The 21,664-nt window shown below is 48.6% G+C and overlaps 1 protein-coding gene across 1 annotated transcript; it reads left to right on the top strand.

Moving 5' to 3' along the window:
* The first annotated feature begins 15,934 nt into the window (after positions 1-15,934).
* Positions 15,935-20,646, top strand: LOC144118462 (testis-specific serine/threonine-protein kinase 1-like). The gene is made up of 4 exons (XM_077651398.1): positions 15,935-16,188; positions 18,353-18,572; positions 19,204-19,378; positions 20,085-20,646. The coding sequence occupies exons 1-4, from the start codon at positions 16,073-16,075 to the stop codon at positions 20,438-20,440; spliced, it is 867 nt and encodes a 288-aa protein (XP_077507524.1). The 5' UTR covers positions 15,935-16,072; the 3' UTR covers positions 20,441-20,646.
* The last annotated feature ends 1,018 nt before the right edge of the window (positions 20,647-21,664 follow it).

The following is a 21,664-nucleotide window of genomic DNA, read 5'->3' as shown; positions in this document are numbered from 1 at the left end:
GAAGACCTGTGTCCCAGGGACGTCTTGGAACGTTCCGAAGAGGTTAGTTTGGAGACGTCATCTTCAAGGCTTACGGACGACCTTCGATAGGAGCTACCGGTGCCCCATACTGGTGACAGTGTCCTGTCTTGGTGTTCGATCACGGCGCACCTTTCATCTCCGAACCTACCGAGCGCCGCCGACGCGGTTGCCGGAACGTGGTCTTGGAAGGGACGCATATCGTCGGAAAGGAAGCCAGCGCTGGTGCTCAGCTGATATCGATTGAATCCATTTGGACTGTACCTGAAGTTTCCCCGCTGACGACCGGAAAGTGGAATAGCGCTCAAGAGAGCCACTCTTCTGCCATCTCCCGGGTCACTCGCCGCTCGAGTGTAGCCCAAAGCTTTCTTCAATTGCGTCATGGCATTGATGACTGTAGAACAGAACAGACACGACCATTAGACACCGTCCGACCTCAACTCGCTCCCAAATTGCCAAGCGCCACCCGAATTGCGGAAGCGAGTGCCATTTTGTACATATATACAAGGATAAACAATCACAGAGCTAATCTAGCTAACAGCTACACTTCAAAGTCTTCCGGCTGCGCAAAAGGCACTATGAATCTTCATGTGTATTCATATCACAGTGGGCGTCGTGTCATGTTTTTTCAGGCCATTTCATCTCTTCACAGTCTTCGAACAGAAACTTTAGCCTGTAACCTCAAAATATCACTCAGCTGTGATTGCGATGTAAAAGTAACGTTACCACAGGTCCATTAAGTATCATAAAATTGTGTTTAAGAGCTCTGAACAAGAGAGGTTCCAAGATGCGAACACCACTATATGAAGCAGAACTCACCGTCACGTAATCACATGAGTGCGTTTCAACTGGCTTCCGACATTCTTGAAGACATTGATGGAGCCTTGATTCCAGCATTACTCTGCCACACTCAGTTGCGTGCTGGTCGTAGCATCATAGAGCCCGTCGTTACTAGTTCTAGCTTGTATGCGCCTTTGTCAATTTCCGATTCTTGAAACTCCGCACTGACGACGACACGCAAAGCGACGACACGGACGGAGTGCGCAACGCCACTCACATTCTACGCTACCTTCTTCACCTCACGCAGAGAGCCATGCCTCCGGCTGAGGTGAATGTCGGACGCTTCGACCAGACATTCACGCAGCCACCGTACGTCGCGCACCAGAGTTCGCGTCGACCGCTGGCGCCATGGCAACCGAAATGTCCAGTTCGATTTCTAGCGCCATAATCAAACGCAATCGGTAAACGCAGAGAGAAAAACAGAAAAGAAAAAAATCAAAACCTTGCGCGCGTCTCGCGGCCGCAAGTGGACGTGCACGGTAGTACGTCGCCGCTGGCACAGCGTGATCCAGTTTTACCCACGGGTGGGGCCACGATTCGCCGCGTTGGGCTCCGGTGAACTTTAAGCGGCCCCAGTGTGTACGTCCCCTGGGGACGGAGATGAAAGGGGGAAACGGGGAAGCCAATCGAAAGCGCTAAGGACAAGCGACCAGAAGCTGACGCCACATGCGTTGCGTGCCCGGCATGCTCAAGCGAGAGGAAATGAGCTGGTCTCAAAACCGTGGCGCTGCCGCAGCAGCACGGGACTCCACCACCCCGTGGCAGATAGGCGCAATGACGTCTGAGTGTACCGCAGTTTTCGACATATAGCTGCGTATGCAACGCGTTTAGTGAACAATGCCTTGCAATGGAATCTCGGTTTGTTTTTATGGCATCAGTGAAGACACTCATCCAGCAGCAAGGAACAAGTTGAAAAATTTTTATTTTTTTTTCAGAAAGCGTTAATTGAAAATTGGTTACAGGGGCAGAACTCCGTCGCGACACAGATCAAGTCAAATCGGAGAACTGAAGACGAGTAATAATAAACGTGGAGCTAAACGACAAAATAATCAACGGTTAAACTGATTTAAGTATCGATGATGCTCACTGAGCCGTGCAAGCATCGGTGTTTTCACACATGAAAAAGTTACCTTCAAATCTAGTGCCATATCGATACGTTTTCTACAGAAACCTCTAGCTGTTTCGCCTGGTAAAAAACGATTATCTTTCCTAATCAGGAAATAATTCAGTCAGTATGAGAAAAACAAAAAAAAACATGATCTTAATGTTATACATTCGCTTTCTCAAGGTTAGGCGTGATTCCAGTTTTTAACAAAGGAACCGTTAACTTGCTAGAACTTTTAGAACTTTACCTTTTCATACCCTAGCTGTTTAATCTACAAAAGAAAATTGCTGTATTTAGAAGCGGACAGTGCCAGTCGCGTAGCTGCACCATGGTCGCTGTTTAAAACACGGTTGTCATCCGAGGGTAACACGGCGAAAAATAAGGGACTCGGTATTTTCTAGGACACTTCCTAAAAGCACACGAGTGCCTCTCGTGTGGCTGTCCTCGCCACTCCACTGTTTTCCTCCTTTTACTAGATTACTCCTGCTCGCCGCAAAAATTGCCACGCGTGACCCTGCCGCTGTGTCAGTGCCCTTTCTTTACAAGCAAAAAAAAAAAAAAACTCGCATTACGTTTTCTTGCAATTCGTGTAAAGCTTTTGTATTACTAAGGATTATATATATGAGACCAATAATGCGTAAAGAGGAATAAGCTTTGACATAAAAGCATGAGTCTCCCTTTTCTAGCCATCCCTAGCAGCAGTATTAAACACCTTCTCCCGACCGTAGTTCATATAAATGGTGCAATTGATGTGATCCGAACCTCGTTTACAAGGAAGCCTACAGCAAATAAAAAGTCTTCATATATATTGTACAGGAACTAGGAAGGAAACCATTCTTATTCGACGCCATTTTCTACGTGGTTTCTCATTATCGATTCCATTTCCTAACTAGTTCCGCAAAGAATGTGAGCAAGTCAACGCCCCCTTTCTTCATCTTTTATCGCCGCACGCATAAGCAAAGATCCCCACAAAAGATCGTGGTAGCGCAGATCGTATGCGGTCAGGGAACAAGAAAGAACGGGAAATCTGAGCACAGCCCCGACCATAAGCTTCGTAGGCTTCTGTCTGTCTCTATGGAAGATTTCCGCGAACCGCACGAGCTGCGTGACAGCGGACCGTAAGGTCGATAGAACACATGCAGCAATCGTCGTCAGCGATTTCGACCTTGAATAGAAATATGCACATGACGACGTCATTAGGCCTCCCCACCCCCCTTACTCTTTAGCCCTGCAACCCCCCCCCCCCCCCCCTTCCAGCGGATGTCGTACTCTGTGTCGTACAGATCGATGTTATATACATCAGTGAGCGCGCGTGTTCTGCAGTCGCTTCGGCTTCGATCACGCATGCGAATCGCATTCCGAAGCTTCCAGTTTCTATATATTACCAGTCGCCCGAACACGAGGAGGGGAAAGATTGTAATGAGTGGGTGGAACGGGGAAAAAGAGTGACGTCACACTGTAGGCTGGGAACGTCCCTATACTCCGGGGTGAGTCTCTCTAAAAGCATGCACCGAAGAGAAAGCTACCGACCTAACGTGAGGGAAACGGGAGATTGAGCTTCTCCTGGGTTAGCTACCTCATGTGTATCTGCCAGGGAATTGTACTCTTTTATACACAACGCTTTTAACCGATTTTTAACGGAACGAAGCGTGTAGTCTCAACGCCAGAGTCGCTTGAGGGGGGTATTGCTTTCAGTATCTTTTTTTTATAACAAAAACTTTCGCAATAATTTAAAGCGCGCTCAGATATTTTGTAACATACTATTTCGACTGTCCTGGTTTGCTGTCGGGTCAGACCGGAGTACTGCAACCAATGAAATCGGGCTTACAGTATTGTCAGATAAATAAAAAAAAATCTCAATCAGCCGTGGCTTACGTCATTGAGAGCCGCGAACAATGGCAGGGGACCGAATGAAACGTTACGAAATATGGCCCTTCGTTCATTACTGCCGCAGCTGTCATAGTTCTCGAAAGCTGTCGTGAAAGACAGCGGCATGAAACCTCTGTTCAGACCTACACCCTAAATGAGAATCAAAGATGTGCACTCATCGTCCGTTTTCTTGCCGCCAGGGTAGGCCGGTTTAGATAATATAGAGTTCTAGCACAGTGGAGACGGATTAGCGCAGACGTATACTGGATTAACGTATGCCTACTGCGCACGCGCAGTGGCAGGTATACATTAATCGTGTATACGTCTCCGCTAATCCGTCTCCTCTGTGCTATAACTCTCTAATGGTGCTCTCGACAAAAAGGCTCAACACTGATAGTGAATATACCTACAGCAGAAGTGAGAGATTCGCCCGGAATCAGTTGCGCGTAAGGCCCTTCTTCGTTACAGCTGTACAGGTGCAGTCACTGCCATGCAGTTCTTCGGCGGCAAGTTACAACCCGCGTTACACGCAAAGCTAGCGTAGTGCGTACAAATCGTACTCATTTCCAAAAGTATACCCCGGTGAAAGAAGCTGTATGTGCAATAACCTCATACAGGCTTCGTCATTCAAATGTTGTGGAATTTGTACGATATTGCACGACATTTCTACGATAAATGTATGATGTCGCAAAAATGAATGACATCCGATGATATTCGTATGACAACTGTATAACTTTTGTATGAAAAACCGAATGACGTTATTACACCAAGGAGTTTTGTTTTTTTTTCACTAGGATAACCATCCTTATTTTCTTGTAACTTCCCCTGCAGGTGGTATCTGTAATTCCTGCGAAGACTGCTGAGTCAGTACCGCAATGTCCTGCTAAATTTATGTCGCCGATAATCTCATAAGCGATGACCCCACACATCTCGAGATTCAGAAGCCCCCATTCGTTTTGGGACAGCTACACGCCGCCTTCCATCAACGAGATGAAGAAATTAAAAAGAAACCCCGGTATAGTGCGGCAGGCAGGAGAGAGGAAGCTTGGCTTTAAGACACGTCCCTCCACTGACGTCCTTCACTTTGTGCGTGCCGGTCCGAGCACGCTCGTCTGCGCTGTAACTGCGTTGCGAAATCGCAGTGATATCGTCCTCGCTTTATAGTCGGTCTCCATGGGTGCCGTTTATGGCATCCGACAACGCGAGACCCCGAGATGGGTATACGGCATACACCGCACTACACCGCAACGGTCGTAACGCATGCGGCCACTTTCGAAACCAGTCGGCTAAGGTCGTGTTAGCCCGGGGTTTTATCATGACGCGACGACCGGAGGAGTTGGATTGAACCAGTTTTCCTTGGTGCGTCGCACTCATTCCTTCCTTCGAACCTACCGTATCACTGCATCAGGAACTGTAGGAACTGAACTGCTGTGTATAGAACTTCCTTTCAGGCTTATTTTCGTTAGTTGGCACAGTAACTCGAATTTCGCAAGGCTAAGGTTGTGTAGTATTCGGTCTGCTTTCCGTAATGCACAATTTAGCCGCACACTATTTGGCCATTCATTTGCTTGCTTATAAATTACAAAAAAAAAACACTCTCAGGATTCTCTTGCGTGGTATACTTCCTGCCGAGGGTGTGTGGTTAGAGTGTAGCACGGACGAGTACACACGAAGGTAAATAACTAAAAAGTTGGCTTCACAGCAAAGGAAAATTGGCGTCCCGAACGAATTCGACTCGCAAGAATTAGTGAAAAAAAAAAAAATCATCGGCGGCACGCGGTTGTTTTTCCTTCTACTTTCAAATCAGTTATCTTTGAGGGATAAATAATATACACTACTATTTACCCCTAATCAACGCGCGGGCAATACGTGGATAAATCACGGGAACTTGGACTTCAGCCAGACTCACGAGGCCTCACACGAACTCGGATAGCACGAATTTCCGTTAATTAATACACGTAATAATAATAATCAGCTTAACTGCCGTCCACAGTAAGGCAAAGCCTCTCCCATATCTCTCCAATTAACTCTGGGTTCCGCGCCAGCTGCGGCCGCATTGTCACCGCAGATTTCCTAACCTCGAACGCCCACCTAACCTTCTGCAGCAACTTACAACGCTTGCCTTCTATTGGAATTCACTCTGTTATCCTTAGCGACTATTGGTTATCCAGCTTTCACATTACATGCCCGGGCCAAGCCCGTTTCTTCTATTTCATTTCAGCTAGGATATCACTAATTCGCGTTTGCTCCTTGGCCCACTCTGCCCTCTTCCTGTCTCTTAACAATACACGTATAATTTTCCTTTCCATACCTCGCTGCTCTGTCTTCAGTTTAACTTCAAGCTTTCTCGTCAGCCTCCATGTTTTTGCCCCATGGGTAAGTACCGGCAAGATACAGCTACTATATATTTTCTTCTGACATTCAGATTCAACTCTAACCTTGCCCGTACAAACTCAGTTTCACTCGGACATGAATCGCCTTCAGAGTCTTACTGGACGTCTGGTTAATGGTCGAACGTTTAGGGGAATCCCCTAACGTGGAGTAGATTTGTAATATAGGAGCAATTATTCATTAGCATCCACCCAAGCGCAGCCATGCTGCTACAAAAGAAAGCTATACAGCTCCCACAGAAATTTCACAGGTAAAGAAAAATTCGGGCTTGTCCGGCATCTGGTTCAGGTTGAGTAATAAAGTTTCCCCCTCTCGAATCGGGAGTGCACCCGCCGCCTACGTATGTTCAGTCGTGGCCGAGATATTCCTCACTGCTCCTTGCGGCTTGATGTTTACCTCAGACGGGTTGTGAAAGTTTGTCACATGCATATTTCTCCGCCCTTTACGTTTGCGCTTTTCATGTCTGTGTTTCGGTTTCTTGCGGATGCTTATACCACATTAACCGATGTTCACGGTTTTATATTCCGTGTCCCTCCCAGTTATTTGTTCTTAGCAATTCTTTCTGAACGTTTTTTTTTCTATTCCACCTCTGCATTTATGGAGACCGCGTCACTGTCAATCGCAGTTCTCCATCCCGACGTATAGAGTAACACGGGCACCGAACCAATATGTGCCCCGCCCACAAGCGCTCGATGCTTCCGCAGGTTCCAATAATACCTGAGCATCGTGCAGAATGAGGTTGTATATTGTATTGTGTATTGTTCGACCCAAGATTTCTATTATTCTGTGTGCCACATGTTCCCTCTGTGAGAAAAAATATGCTCGCGCAGCCCTTGTCATTAGCTACATTTAACTTGCCGCGTTAATTAGCAGCTACGGCGTTGTTGCCCTTGTTAGCCGAGACAGTGGGTTCGGTACCTTTCCAAGGAATTCGCTTTTCTATGGGACAAAATTCCAGATGATCTCATTACCTGCGAATCATTTGCCCGTTAAAGACATTCCGGTGGAGGCAACCTTGAGCATTGGAATTTTTGGCAACCTTGAGCATTGACTTCAGGCGCCATATCAGGCGCGATGCTTTTGATGCGCTCATTGAACTCACCATGGTGGCTGGGTGGATATATGGCCTTCCCCTATTGAGCCAAAAGCGGCGGGCTCGATCCCCATCGTGGAAGCTGAATTTCAATTGAGACGAAACGCAAAAGAAAACATTTGTGCACCGATATTTTGCAGCAGTGGTCGATACGAATCCATGCCCTCTGATAATACTGCGTTCCATCATAGAAGCTCTCTTGACCTAGCAGGTTCACTATCATCAGTCTGCTTGCTTCTACTATAGACCTTTCTACACGGAGCACGCCGAGGTCTAAACAGCTGCTCTGTGCGAGCAGGTGGAGAGAGCTTGTACCGCCGCTTCCACTCTGTATCAGGCGCACACAGCAGTCCAGAGAGCAATATGGCGACGGCCAGAGAGCGCTTATTGGAAATATCTTTGGGTTGAAGACAACTTCTACTGATCTTCCCTGATCTCCTGCACAGCGGGGCCACCTTTCCCGGCGAATTTCCTGATTTCATCTGCCCACCAAACTCTCGGTCGTTCCCGCCTCTCTCTTCCATCTTTTCGTGTCCACTCTGTTGCCCCTAAAGTGTCTCATATTCGCAGATAATCACTGCGAGAAGTTTTATGTTTTCAATACCTTGCCCAACCTTACTCTCTGCGTAACCTTCGTAATCACGAAGAATGCAGTAATATGTCAAAAATCTGCACGTTAAAGATCCCCAGGTGGTCGAAATTATTCCGGAGCACTCCACTACGGCACCTCTTCCTTCTTATTTCACTCCCTCCTTTATCCCTTCCCATACGGCGCGGTTCAGGTGTCCAACGATATATGAGACAGATACTGCGCCATTTCCTTTCCCCCCAAAACCAATTATTATTATTATTATTAAGCTGTCCTAGCGGTCCAGCCGAATATTACCTCGCTTGTTCTCCGCTTCGTGTAATTTATCTCTTAATGCTTGTGTTTTGTTACTGGGTTACAGGTTCCCATAGTTACGTACTTTTGGTTCACACTTTCGCCTTGGGTGTGGAGTTGCATAATGCTGGAACCTCCATGTGCATATAATCAACATTTCTGCCACTAAATTTTAAGAAATAAAAAGGAGATTAGCTGACTCGAGACTCCAAAACAAGCAACGTTCACACTCTCTCACGCCAAAGCCACGTGACAATGTAGGTGGGATGGCCCAGCAAAGCTAATCAACAAACAAACTTGGCTATGTATTGTAGGTGCATTTCGATAACCCGATATTAAGAATACATGAATATATGCAGCATGAGCTACTGCCAAAACTATTAAGTCGTAGCTGAACGCAATTTGAGTACGCTCTCAAAGAAACCTGCAAATCAGAACACCTAGCGCCAGCCAGTCAAGGGCAGTATCACAGAGCAATTCGTCATAGCGGAAGATGTAATGACAACAATTTACGCTGATTACAGGTGGCGCTTCTATACGTATAGTTTCGAGAATTTTTCCGTTAGATCATAGCTCGCCAATGTTCTAGGTGCCCTCGCGGACAATGCGACTGACGCGATCAGTTTCAATGAAACCAATAGCAATTTCGGTGGTTGGTTTATGGTAGTTTAACGTCCCAAAGCGACTCAGGCTATGAGAGACGGCGAAGTGAAGGGCTCCGGAAATTTCGACCATCTGGGGTTCTTTAACGTGCACTGACATCGCACAGCACACGGGCCTCTAGCATTTCGCCTTCGTCGAAATACAACCGCCGCTGCCGGGATCGAACCGGCGTTTTACGGGTCAGCAGCCGAGCACCATAACCATGCACTGAGCCACAGCGATATCTAGCAATATCGAGTGATCCACAGAGTATACACAACGGGTTGTGGGAATGTACTTCGTGTCCTAAATTTGGTTTTGTTCGTTTTTTTAGTGTGGTTGCCTCTTGTATTTTTTAGTTCTGTTTTACAAGCGATAACTATTCCATGAGCTTTCAAAGAAAAAAAAAATCTCTCGGGTCAGTGTTCTCAGCCAATCCTGAATCAAGCCAGGCACACTCTAAACAGAAAGGTGTGAAAAGGGAGTGCGCCAGAAGACAGCTTACTCCCTTTTTACACCCGTATAGGCGTTATGTATGACCTCGTGCCCTTGCACAGCTGGTGCGAACTGTGGCCCACAGGCTAGCCCTGACCCAGAGCGCCGCAGGGCGGCATCGTTTAGTGATTCGAGCGCCCTTGCAACGCTACTTCCATGGAAGACACCGAGCCCCATCGCCCTTCTGCTCGTCGATCGATGCGTCGAGGCCGTATACACGTCGATACGAATAACGACCCGGCCGCGCTGTATGTACACATTGCCTTCGCCGTTGAGTGGACGCGGCAGGCGGCGCCGAGATACATGCAAATACGCTCGCGCATGCCGCCCGAGTTGCGTGACCGGTGCACAGAAAGCTGAGAGCGTGCCTAAATCGCGCCCGTTTAAATGAGCAGAAGAACGTGCGCGACGGATGACATCCCGTTTATCTGCGCCAAGGCCAGACTTTGGGCAGGGCATGAGTGGCTCCCTGAAGTACAACGCACAAATTACGCGCAACAATCAGAAAGTTTGTGTTTCGTAATACTCCGAGGAGATAGGTGAACTGCTCTACCTTTTTTTTATTTTTAGCCAGAGACGTTCCCCTTTGTGACAAAGAATCGCAACTCGTGCGCGAGGGTCTTGCTCCTAAAACGTTCTTTTTGGTGACGCTGTAACAATGCTTAGTACAAGGAAGGATTTATTTACTTGTGGTAAACCTGAAATGCCCGCAATAGTGGTATCATACGAGGGATTATATAGTACATTATACACCATTAAAGGATAATAAATGGCGTTAATTATTACAGGCAACCTTTGCAGACGGTGGCCGCATTTTTACAATGCATTTCTTAAATTTCGTTCTCAAAGAATGCGTTAGGCTTACTTTCCCCCTGCCTTAAATCTACCTTTTTTTATCTCTGAATACGGTGTTCACTGCCTGAATGGGTAAGGACAATGAATTATATAAGTGAAGACAATTTTGCGGAATGTCTGAGGTTCAAAAGGAACCGCTGATAAAGTTCATTTGTCCACGCCACATAGCATACTTCGTTGTCCATATGTGAACGCCTAGTTACCAGGCGCTGAATCCTGGTTGATTTCATTGAATCGAAGACCTTTAATTAGCAGCTGGTTGGTGTTCGCTTCTATGTCGAGTCAATAGCACACGAGACATTCAGGGCGGGTAAGCAAACCTCCGAAGTGAGGCCAGTTTTGAAGTGATTGGCTAGGGTCACCCCAACTCGTGTCCTTCGAAGTGCGACTTGCTTTTTATCTTAGAAGTGTGCCATGAGGCATAGGTTGAGAAATGAGGAATGGGGTGCAGGAGAGAGAATGTTAAAATAAGGAGTGAAGACAAGTTTCGCCGAGGTCGTCGCAGAGGTTGCCGGTGAACTTCCTCTGCATGGCTTGAACCGTGAGAAGGTTACCTCACATGAAATGAATACAGCGCGGCCCCAAGGGTGCTCCTTCTCCGCCAAGAAAAGGGCGCCCTCATTCAGGACTGTAGGCAGTGACGATATGCATGGTAGCCACCAGGCGGGTTTCTGAATCTGCCTCCCTGTGTTCACCAAAAAGGTCAGGAGCGACGCAGTATACTTGACTTTGTTCACCGTGACTTTGTTCCAATATTTGAGGCGTGAAGCGAATAACATTCTGGCAAAGTGCGGGGCTGCGGCATCCTTCAAGCTGGCAAACTGCTTAGATGACGCCGGTGCCAATTACAGTGCGGGCAACAGCAGGTAGGAAGATGGCAGCTACAGAGGAAAGCGCCTCCTTGCATAAAGACTAGTTCCGCACAATGGGAGGAAGAAGATTATATTACTTTGAACCTAGACGTCCGAGTTAGAGCACGCTGGACAGTGGCGTCTGTTTCTTGACACCGACACAGAGAACGATGGAGCATGGAGGCCGGCTGCTTTGTTGTTGGCGTTAGCGTTAAATCCCACGGAGAAAGAACCGGCTGTGCTATTGGCAGTAAAATATGTGTCAAGTGCAAGCCACTAACTCATGCATCAAGTGATTTAATTGCCTCCAGTCTGCGAGCTCCACAACACTGGTACACAAATTCTCCGAATACAGTACATGTTCCCGATACACTGCCTAAGTGATTCGGGAAAAACCAGTGACGACCTCCATAACCTTCCGATTGACGGCTTCAAGATTATCCTATAGGATAGAAGCGCCAAATACCGGGAGCAATGGGAACTGCTGAACGGAATATCCGATACAAGACAGTTCAGATATGAAGACTTTGACACTGGTGTAATCTTTTCATTGCGAAGGGAGTGCAGTGGAAAGCACCTTACAAGACAGGGAACGTCCGAAACCCTGACTTAAGACGAGGATAAGACAATACAGCGAGTGACAAACGGCACACCGCCTGGGCTCCACTCGCTGCCGCCACTCCTCCTGTAGTACTGAATGCTCTTGTGTCCTTTAAGCGCATGCCCAAGTCTTAATCGAATCTGCCTGGGGTCGTTATTGCCGCAACCAAGATACATTCCAGTTGGGAGCTTGGGGAAGATGGGTGATTTAGTTGTCAGGAGGGACAAGCCAAGCTGGCGAAAGCTCATGCTCTCAAGGGATGTCCTTACTGTTACGGAAACATTACGGTTACCTACAATTTCCGCGCGCTATCCATTTGCGAGGGGTATAGGACCTATAGATTGGCAATTTCATATGCTGCCAGTGTGCTGTCACATCCATCTAAACATGAGCAGCAGCTCTATCCCGCTTATCCGAGCATTTCACAACAAGCTAGAAAAACTTCGTTGCTTTTTAAAGTCTGAAATTATTAGTTCTTTTTAAACGTCTTTGACAGACACATTCATGATTATGATGATCATCTCGCACTCCTAACAAATCTTGTTTTGCTTGTAAGTACCATCTGTGTTCGATCTGCAACTCCAAGGTCAATATTTCGCGCAAAATAACGCAACATATTTCGTGGGCACGACTTCTGCTATTCCTGTTAACAGTGTACCTAGCTGTGATGTTCTTATTTTCGTGGTTACGGCATTCACCCGTGGAACGTCGAAATAATGTACACCGCATTGACTCTCCAAAGCAACTCATAACTAAAGAAATCTGCTGAACAATGTAAAATAATTCGATTGGATGTGCTCAAGTACACATGATGTGTGGTGTAGCTCGCAGGGCAGGGCAAGAGCGAACATATTTGCACGCGTAATGAAAACGACGATTACTCGACGGAAGAAGACAAAGTTGCGTCCCCCAAGCTTACGCGAAGCTACTAATTGTGAGATCCTTCAGAATCCCGCAGTAGGCATAAGCGCAAGTCCAAGAATAATTCGACAACGTTACTCGGAGTACAGACATCATAACAGTGTCAAAAATTCTGCGAAGGCTGCAAGCGACACCCCGGTTCCTGCGTCAACAGAACATCCTGGAACTTGACTAGCGACACTGTCCATCTCCGTTTCCTTCATTCTGCACGGATGCCAGATTAGACAGCCTAATAATAAGTGAACATGGCATAGAGACTTTTGCAGCATGCAGGCTATAGGTGTCTTGGCTACCTACATAAGCAGCTATTAATCAGCTAATCAGTATCGGCTCGTATGCAAAATACCACAAGTGAACGCAAGCGCCGATCTACTTGATACTTCCTCAAGCCCTCACCATCGCAAGACACCATGATCACGCAGCCGGAAAGTTCAGAACTAGCGCGATAGGGTAGCCTACAGTTCACTGAGCCAGGAAATCGCCGCAGTAAGCCAAAGGAAAGGGCACTGCGGAAAATGGTGAAGCCAAATTGCCTAGATTCAAGCCCATTTCAAGAAGACAGAAGGTTAACGATGTGGTCCAGCAGCGCAGCTCGCTTAATCGTTTCGAGCTCAAGGCTAAACCGCCGGGCTGTCAGTGCGCCAACAGATACTTAGTGTCGGGTGTGCTTGTCCTCTCGCAAGCTAAAAGCATCGTGCACGTCGCATAAGGCGGTCGTAACGCCTCTTACCCGTACGACTATGGCGCGCCTGTTACTGAACTCCTCCATGCATTTGGCTCCCCGAGGTCTCCGCTTCTCTCCAGAAAAAGAGTGCTGCCATGGCTTTCATAAGGAAAACAATGACCAGATATCCGCTTTTTCTAGGTGGACGGGCGCTATACCTTACGTATGGTACCAGCGATTTCTTGGTATTGTGATAGACATAAATCTCCCTGGGACACCTCAGAATCGAAAACTTCTTGAAATGATTGTCACAGCATCACAAAAGTTCAGGTTCACTGCGGGAACACGATGTGGCAGCAGCTGCCGCTCAATAATCCTGGTTCGAGAAGCCTATGTTGAGGGAACATCATATTTTTTACCGGTACCTCACAGATTACCTCCAAACAGAAGTCCCTGGAAGCCGTGCGAAACAGCTGCCTGCGAATCTTTCTTAGCTACCCCAAGGGCTTCCTCTGCCTTTGGGAACAGTAGCAAAAGCAGGATGCCTCCCGCTAGATGACATCGTGTTCTAGAAAACTATGTGTACTAATTTCTGGCATGTATTACAAGGGAGGAAGCACTTTCTACACCATGGCCACATAACCCCCGGTAACTCTGCCATTGGCCAAGCTGTGCAACTCCAGCACCTCCCTACCATCACTCAGCCGCAGAAATCACTGGCTCTGCCCTTTCCTTCCTGGACAGTCTCGCCTTGGAGATCATACAGTTTATACCAGGTGCGAATGCAAATAGCCGCGTGCCACAGGCTGCGCTACTGCGAGTTGCTCTGATCTCTTAGCTAAAAAATATTATCAGGACACCCACATCTTCACCGATGGCTTAACTTCTCAGGAGACCTCCTCCTGTGGCCTTTACGTGCCCTTAACAAGCCAGGTGTTTTCCTATCGCCTGCAGCGGAAGGCATCGTCCACGACAGTAGAGCTGTCCTTTATATCCTGCGCCGAGCCCCTGGCCGACGGGTGATTTTCACGGACGCCAGAGCAGCGCTACAAACCCTGCACAGCCTGTTGAAGAAAACCATGCAGGCACCAGCCAGTTTCTCTCGACACACGTTACTGCCGCAGACCACTGTATAACATTTCAGTTGATACAAGTTCACGAAGAAATTCTGGCCAACGAAAAAGCATATTAAGTGGCTCGCAAGGGTCTTCGGCATCGGAACCACAGGAGAATTTTCTTCACGAAATAAGACGCGTCCCAACTGGCTAAAAGATATGCCTACGGAGAAAAGAATTGGCTCTGAAGCTCTTCGTTACATCATTACCCACTTCTCAATCGACCCACATCTCAGATCTAGACTACCTCCCAGTCTTCCTCGCCGTCTGGAAACTGTTTATCCTCGACTTCGTGCGAACGCCGTGTTTACAAACGTCTTACGGAACCGTTTAGGACAAGTGATCGGCCTGCTAGTTGACAACCGCGGCTCAATCGAAACAGTGCAGCGTGTCCTGTTTGAATGCACAGCCTATGCCGACGAGCGCGCGTACAATGAGCATAGCATGGGATCGCTCACCCAAGTGCTTCTAACAGTATACTGTGATTAGGTCCCTTAGCCTGCCACACGCAGCAGAGACGTGCAGTGACTTTGCCTATTTTGACGACGTTGGTCTACTCGACAAGCCCTGATACCCCTTGCATCTCTCCACTATGCGCCCTTCACGCAGCGATCTTTGTCAGCCCTTTGGAGGGCACTGTATTATGCCATTTGACAACTTCTAACAGTTCTCGTTGAAGCTCCTCAACCCAAATTAAACGCCTGTTTTTTATTACTTTTGTTTTGTTATTTTTTACTCATTTTCCTTTATTGATTTCTGCACCTCTCTCCTTCCGTCGTTTTCTCACCAATTCCATTTCCCACGCACAGTAGCAAGTCAGCGATTTTAAAAATTCTCTGCTTTTCATTAAAGGGTCTCTCTCTCTTGGTGTGTGTGTGTGTGTGTGCTTCGCGAAGAGTGACACAAAAATAGAATTTTCATATCTGTGGAATTCATATCTGTGTATTTTCAATACCTGTGGAATTGTAATGGCATGGCGCGAGATCATTGCTTTCAGTTAGGATGCGGGATAATTCACAATCAGTACTGTGCCGACTTCTGCCTTTTCAGGTTCACATCAGTGAACCTTACAGAGTATTCCAAAGCTATAATCAGCTTTCACGAATGCTTTATTTTTTATAGCTCCATTAAACCAACCCTTTCCTAGCCTAGTGTTCGTTTTTCACTGCATTAAAACCCGAACAAGAAAGAAAAGCTTAGAAGTAATGGAATCTAGGTGATGCAACGGCGGATGCAACTCTCACACGACGCATGTTCCGAGGCAGAGGGACAGAGAGAGCAAACTGTATGTCTGTGATAAAAGCGGTTGGAGGTGGTGAGAAAACACTGAAGAACCAAGACCTCGTGGATACTGCGCGAATATCGCGTGGCCCAACCTTCTATCTGGAAAACGTTTACCGCGGTCCCGAACGGATTCGAGCAGTTGCTGGCGGGGAATTTGAAGCCCCGTCCAGGACACAAGCGCGAAAGCACGGAGCGGTGGCCAGCTGGGCACCATGCATAGTCTGCACCGGTGTTTGAGCCAGAGGCACCCATGGCCCACGAAGAAGAAGCGAGCAGGAGGAGGCGCGCACGCACGCGTGAAGCCCGTGGCTCGGGCCGAACAATGGGACCGCCTGCAGCCGCCACCAGGTTTCTCGAGCATAACGTGGTGGGCTTTCGGATGGTCGGCGTCTGCGTGGCCTGCTGTCTCCCTCATTCGCGGCTTTAGCAAAAGTCCCGAGGAGCCATGAGCAGCGGAGCCAGGGAGCTGCCTGCGCGCAGCGTCTCCTCGGCGCAGTGCCTCATTCGTGAGGGCTACACCGTCGGGAGGACGATCGGCGAGGGCTCCTACTGCCGGGTCAAGTAAGCCTCGCGCGCGAGCACCCGCCGGGGGCCACCCGACCCCCCCCCCCCCCCCCCTTCCTGCCGGTTGGGCGGCTGCTGTGCTTAGATGCCACAGCCTTCCGCAACCATGCGCGGGAATTTTCCTGGGTCTTTCTCGAGGAACTAGCAGTGCGCCTCGGGGTTCACTCAGATTTTGAGGGGCCTCCACGCCATGGAGGGTTAGGGCCGGGGATGCACCGGTTCTGGCTGCGACGTCCTGTACCCCAGCGCTACTGCATTTCTTTATGGCATTGTTGCGGTCGGTCTTGTCGACTGTTTGGTGCGGTGATTATCATGCAACGGTATTAGGATTCGCCCACGAATTTAATTTCAAATTTCTGTAGCCGAGCACCGCGCGATGGTTGCCTTGGACGGTTGTTGGCTCCGTGCAGAAGGTGCAGGGCAGTCTGGCTCTCACAGCTGTTTGGCTTTGCGGATATGAGCAACGCCGTAGCTCGGTGCTCGCACCCACAACGCTTTACATTTCGTAACCAGGAATGGCGGGAAGAAATTTTCATCGAGGGCGAATAACATTTTGGCCAGGCACGATGCCTCTGTAGGCGTTGTGTGGCCCGGTACTTTCGGTGGGGCCCGACAAAACTTGCGGTGGCTGTCGCCAGCCCCCGTCTCCCCTTTGCGTTGTTCCTTTTCGTGACTGACCGTGAGCAGATGCGGCAGGCAGTTGTGACACCTAACGTAACCTAAATTACTGCCTTGCGTAGCATATGCCTTTTCGCAAGGACTGCGGTCTCGGCACAGTGTTCGCGCTGTGCATCGGCACAAACGTCGAATATGTGCGGCTTCCTTATGATATGCGAATGGTTCGGCGTACGCAACGCACGGAAGAATCCCATCACCTTGTTGCTGCTTAGAGTAATTAACACTCATCCTGCGATTATCAACTACTTCTGCCTCGAACTGCACCGGTACACCTTTCTACCGTTAATGGCTTAAAACCATCCATTCTCAATCACATCCCCTTAAACGTCGGCAGAGCCTCGTGCATGCTACTTGCATAGTTTCGCAGCGTGAGTATGCGCGGGCAGCGGAATATTTATGATCATCTCACGTACCAGGCAAATGAGGTGCCGCGCTCAGATAAGAAAAAAATTACGTGTAGATTTTATGCCTGCAGTGCTTTCTTCTTGCGCTTTTTTTTTTCTTTTGGAGCTAGCGCGATACTTTTCTTGGATAAAAGACAGCAGAATTTCTCGCATTTGTGCCAGCCGCGTCATACTTTGAACAAACTTAAGTATCTCGGACACTGCAAGCAAAATCTAGACTCTTTCGTACACATACGTGCTGGTTTCCTTAACTTACACAACAGGGTATTCAAAGCTCCTCGAGCGATAATCAAGAGAAGGGTGCGCTCACTCGCCGGCAGAGTAGAATCACCTCGTTTCGCTGATGTTCCAGCATGTGAGCATGGCACCCAATCATTCTATGAGCAGAGCTTCAGCAGACAGAAAATAAACTCAGTGTGCAAATTCCCGTCTGAGGTGCACGCTATAGAATGAGTGGCCCTCGCGTGAATACATGGACAAAAGTTTTCGCGATGCAGTTGCATGAAAAAAAAATCGCTGCGTTGGTTAGCACAGTAAGCCGGTGTTTGTTCCAGGACATGTAGCGTGTATGTTCTTTCATGGTTCCCTGCTTTCCCAGTGAACTGGTTTACCTCCCCAAGAGGAAACTTTTTTTTTCATGCGAACCCGCAAACCTTTGTCCATGAGTGTACACCTTAGATCCAAAACAAAATGTTCTTACGGAGAGTACATGCCACAAGCATAAATACGAAGAAACGATAATACGAAAAAGAAAACAATGTTGTCTTAATCTGTCAAATACTATAAAGACTTAATAGAAACCGCACTAAAGGTTACCTCGTAAAATATACGGAATAAGTGATTTTACGCAGACGATGCCATCCGTGTATATCGACTACATTCACCCACGCAGCGCGCGTGTGTTCTTCGATGTGCGAGCTCTGTACTGTGTGTTCTAGTCAACCACCCGAACTTCTGTCTGTAGGATTAGGAGCAGATGAGGTGTAGCGGATGGTGCTTGTACTGCGGATAGGTCCAGAAAACGCACTCTTCGCTCAGACTCGCCGTTAAACGAACGTGTGCGGCGCTGCCACACGCAGAGAGATATCGAAGGGCCAGGACCGGTACGCGGTCAAAATCATCGCCAAGAACCAGACGTCGTCAGACTTTGTGAACCGGTTCCTCCCGCGCGAGCTGGACATCCTGCCGCGCATCGAGCACCCGAACATCGTAAAGGTCTACCGCATCCTGCAGGCGCGCGAAAAGGTCTTCATCATCATGGAGCTGGCCGAGCACGGCGACCTTCTGGACCACATCCGGGTGAGCAAAGCGCACCTGAGCTTTTTAAAAGGAGCGGGAGAGAAAGCCGTGGCTTCAGTTCGGCTAGCCTGCGCATCTGGTCGTTCCTTTTGTTTCCTGTCATCCCCAAGCCACCACTGACCATCCGGGCTCTGCCGTTAGTGCCGACAAATCTTTGTCTGCGGTAGATTTGAGTAGATGAGCTGCTTATGTGGTCTGGGTTGTGTAGACCGCAAAGGGTCACCATGCCGCTCCTAGCAGAGAGGCACTCCTGCTGCAATACAGTTCTAGCCGTAGCTTCGTTATAGCCCGTGTTGACCAATGTTCCAAGGGGAATCGCGATTCCTTCATTATATCCATTATTTCGTTATAAAGTTTCCTTATAACGCGGTTCGACTACATTATAGTGATTCCTTGTGCACTGCACAAGTGCTCCTGCGCACGCTTGTGCCTCGGCAACGTTGCTCCTCGTGCAAGCAGGGCAAGACCTCGAGTAGGCAGCTTCAAGTGGCGAGCACCCGGCCGCCAATGGTACAGCTCGAAGCTCCCTAAACGAGACCACGATTTCGCTTCCCGACGCACTTCAAGTGCTGAAGTTGGTGCAGCCCTTTGGTGTGGGGGTAGCGACGCTTAAGCGCGGGCCTACGCGCAGAACCACGGCCGCATCAACGAGGAAAGGGCTCGTCGCTACTTCGGCCAGCTGGCCAGCGCGCTCAACTACCTGCACGGCAAGAACATCGCCCACCGGGACCTCAAGTGCGAGAACGTGCTGCTCAAGGACGAGAACACGGTCAAGCTGACCGACTTCGGCTTCAGCCGCTTCTGTCGTGAGTGCCGCCGCCGCCTTCGTGTATAGCGGCGCCTGCTTGCAGCTTCCCGAGTGCGCGCGCTTGGCCGCACTTCGCAAACCGAAACGCTGTCTATAACGCTTCCCTAAAGCTGCTGTCCACCTCGATCGGAGCCTCAATTGGCACGCTGGCGGCCTCGATCGGTAGAATCCTGCCAGCTCAAACGTACAAGAATGATCGATCCGTAGACGCTGTGGATTCGAAGGATTTAATTACGCTCCGATATGGACTACAACCCTTATAGCGCCTGTAACTTCATTCGGCGCGTTCAGTGTTGATGATAGTGAACTTTGATGGCGCAAGGGCATCTGCGGCCAAAGAGCGCCATGGCACAAGGTATTTTTCGTTCGCTCAAGGTGAGGTCAAAGACTCATTTTCCAAGCATTTCAGCCTGAATGAGGCGAGCACCAGGCCAGGGGAAGCTTGTACTCATTGTATCACCGGTGGGTACCCGGCGGCACTGGGGATCGAACCCAGTGTTGCTTCTTGAGACTAGATCTATAGTATGTCCAATTGGAAATCATGTGTTTTTTTACACTGTAAAAACGAAGTAGCGAAGATCGTACCCATTGCCGCTAACGTTCTTCACTGCGCCCTTTCGTAAGAATGACACCCGCGTCGCTCCAGTCTCCCCGTGTAGAGACAAGGCAGGCTCGCAGTTCAATGTTCCGCTCCTCCTCCGCAGATGACCCAAACGGCAAGCGCGTGCTGAGCTCGACGTACTGCGGCAGCGCAGCGTACGCGTCCCCGGAGGTGCTTCAGGGCATCCCGTACAACCCCAAGATGTATGACGTGTGGTCGCTGGGCTGCATCCTCTTCATCATGGTGACGGGAACGATGCCCTTCGACGACACCAACATCAAGACGCAGATACGGCTGCAGATGCACCGCGACGTCCGCTTCCCGCCAAACTACTCCATCAGCTCGTCCTGCAAGAGCCTCATCCGCCACATGCTCGAGCCCGACATCGTCAAGCGCGCCACTCTCAAGCAGGTGCTGCGCCACGCCTGGCTCGAAGAGGGCGTCGCCGTCGGCTCGTGAAGGGGAAAAGAAAGTCGCGCCCCTCCTCAAACCCACCTCGCCCGCTTTTTTTTAGCTCGAAAGACAATCTGTTAACTACAAAAGTGCGCGTCACACGAGACAATCTGGACACAAGGCCGGCGGCGCAGAAGCGCCGGCATCGACTAAATTTGCGCATGCCATCGCAGACGCCGACGAGTACCACGAAATAAAGCCCACACACGTTAAAAAAATTGTTTTTCATTTTTTTACATTTTATAGGATCCGAGGTGGTCACACGCAAAACTACATACCACATGACTGCCAATATCCTCACTAGTGAAGGCGTCATGGTCACATGAACATCAGAAATGGGTAGACCTATAGTTTGCAGGCAGTTTCGGAAGCGGCAACAGGCTTTTGAGTGACGTCGGGGGAGCTTCGCGGATATAGCCGCCATCCGCCGTAAAGGCATTCTGAACTAGCTACCAGTCACACAGTAGTTATTAATAGTGCCGCTGCTTCTTGAGTGATGTTCGTTACGTGAGAACAGCATAAATTCATTGTGAAAGCAGAGAATATCTCATACACAGCATTGCAGTCATACACGCAGTTTCTGCTAGTGTCTGATTATTGTTACCACAGGAAAACGTGCCAGCATGCTGCATGTGACAGTCTACCTCTCTTCACGTGAATACCATTCATCTTTCACGCTGTGTTCATCATTCAACAATGTGTTTCAAACTGGCCACTTTATCACTGTCCTCTTCTTCTTCGAGTGATGCAGTCCGGTGCACGAGATGCTTATCGAAAAGTCTGCAAACAGAGTGCACAAACAAAAGGTGCTACCTGCTTTTTGCTGCTCACTCGAAGCTCTGGCGATTAATCTGCCACCAAGCAATGAAACAGTTTTCTTTTAACTTTCTTTAATGCCCTTGTGCTAGGCACTTTTTTTTTTTTTAGGGAAAATATGAGCAGACAGCTCTTCCCAAACCTGTACCTCTGCTAGCATTTGTTGAGTAGGATACACAACAACAGGCACTTATTGCAGTAGTGTCTGTACTGAACATGCAGCGAGAAATGAGCTGGTGCTTTAAATTTACATTGGTTCTGCCACAGTGCTTAAATGAAAAAAATGCATGCCTAGGTGGTATGCATTATTCTGGATTATTGTTTCAGACCCACCTTTCAATATTTCAAACACTGATAAATTCTCTTGCAGGTTTTAAGTTTGAAATAGATTACTCTACATGAATGAAAGTTTTT

The sequence above is a fragment of the Amblyomma americanum genome, chromosome 2, assembly GCF_052857255.1.
Source record: "Amblyomma americanum isolate KBUSLIRL-KWMA chromosome 2, ASM5285725v1, whole genome shotgun sequence".
In the NCBI taxonomy this organism is placed as follows: domain Eukaryota; kingdom Metazoa; phylum Arthropoda; class Arachnida; order Ixodida; family Ixodidae; genus Amblyomma; species Amblyomma americanum.
This window is presented reverse-complemented; position numbering and strand designations above follow the sequence as displayed.

Bases quoted from the DNA above. Each gene is read 5' to 3' on its own strand.
- LOC144118462 (XM_077651398.1), top strand. From the start codon at position 16,073: ATGAGCAGCGGAGCCAGGGAGCTGCCTGCGCGCAGCGTCTCCTCGGCG. The intron at 16,189-18,352 runs GTAAGCCTCGCG...TGCCACACGCAG, and splicing joins GGCTCCTACTGCCGGGTCAA to AGAGATATCGAAGGGCCAGG. The intron at 19,379-20,084 runs GTGAGTGCCGCC...CCTCCTCCGCAG, and splicing joins CGGCTTCAGCCGCTTCTGTC to ATGACCCAAACGGCAAGCGC.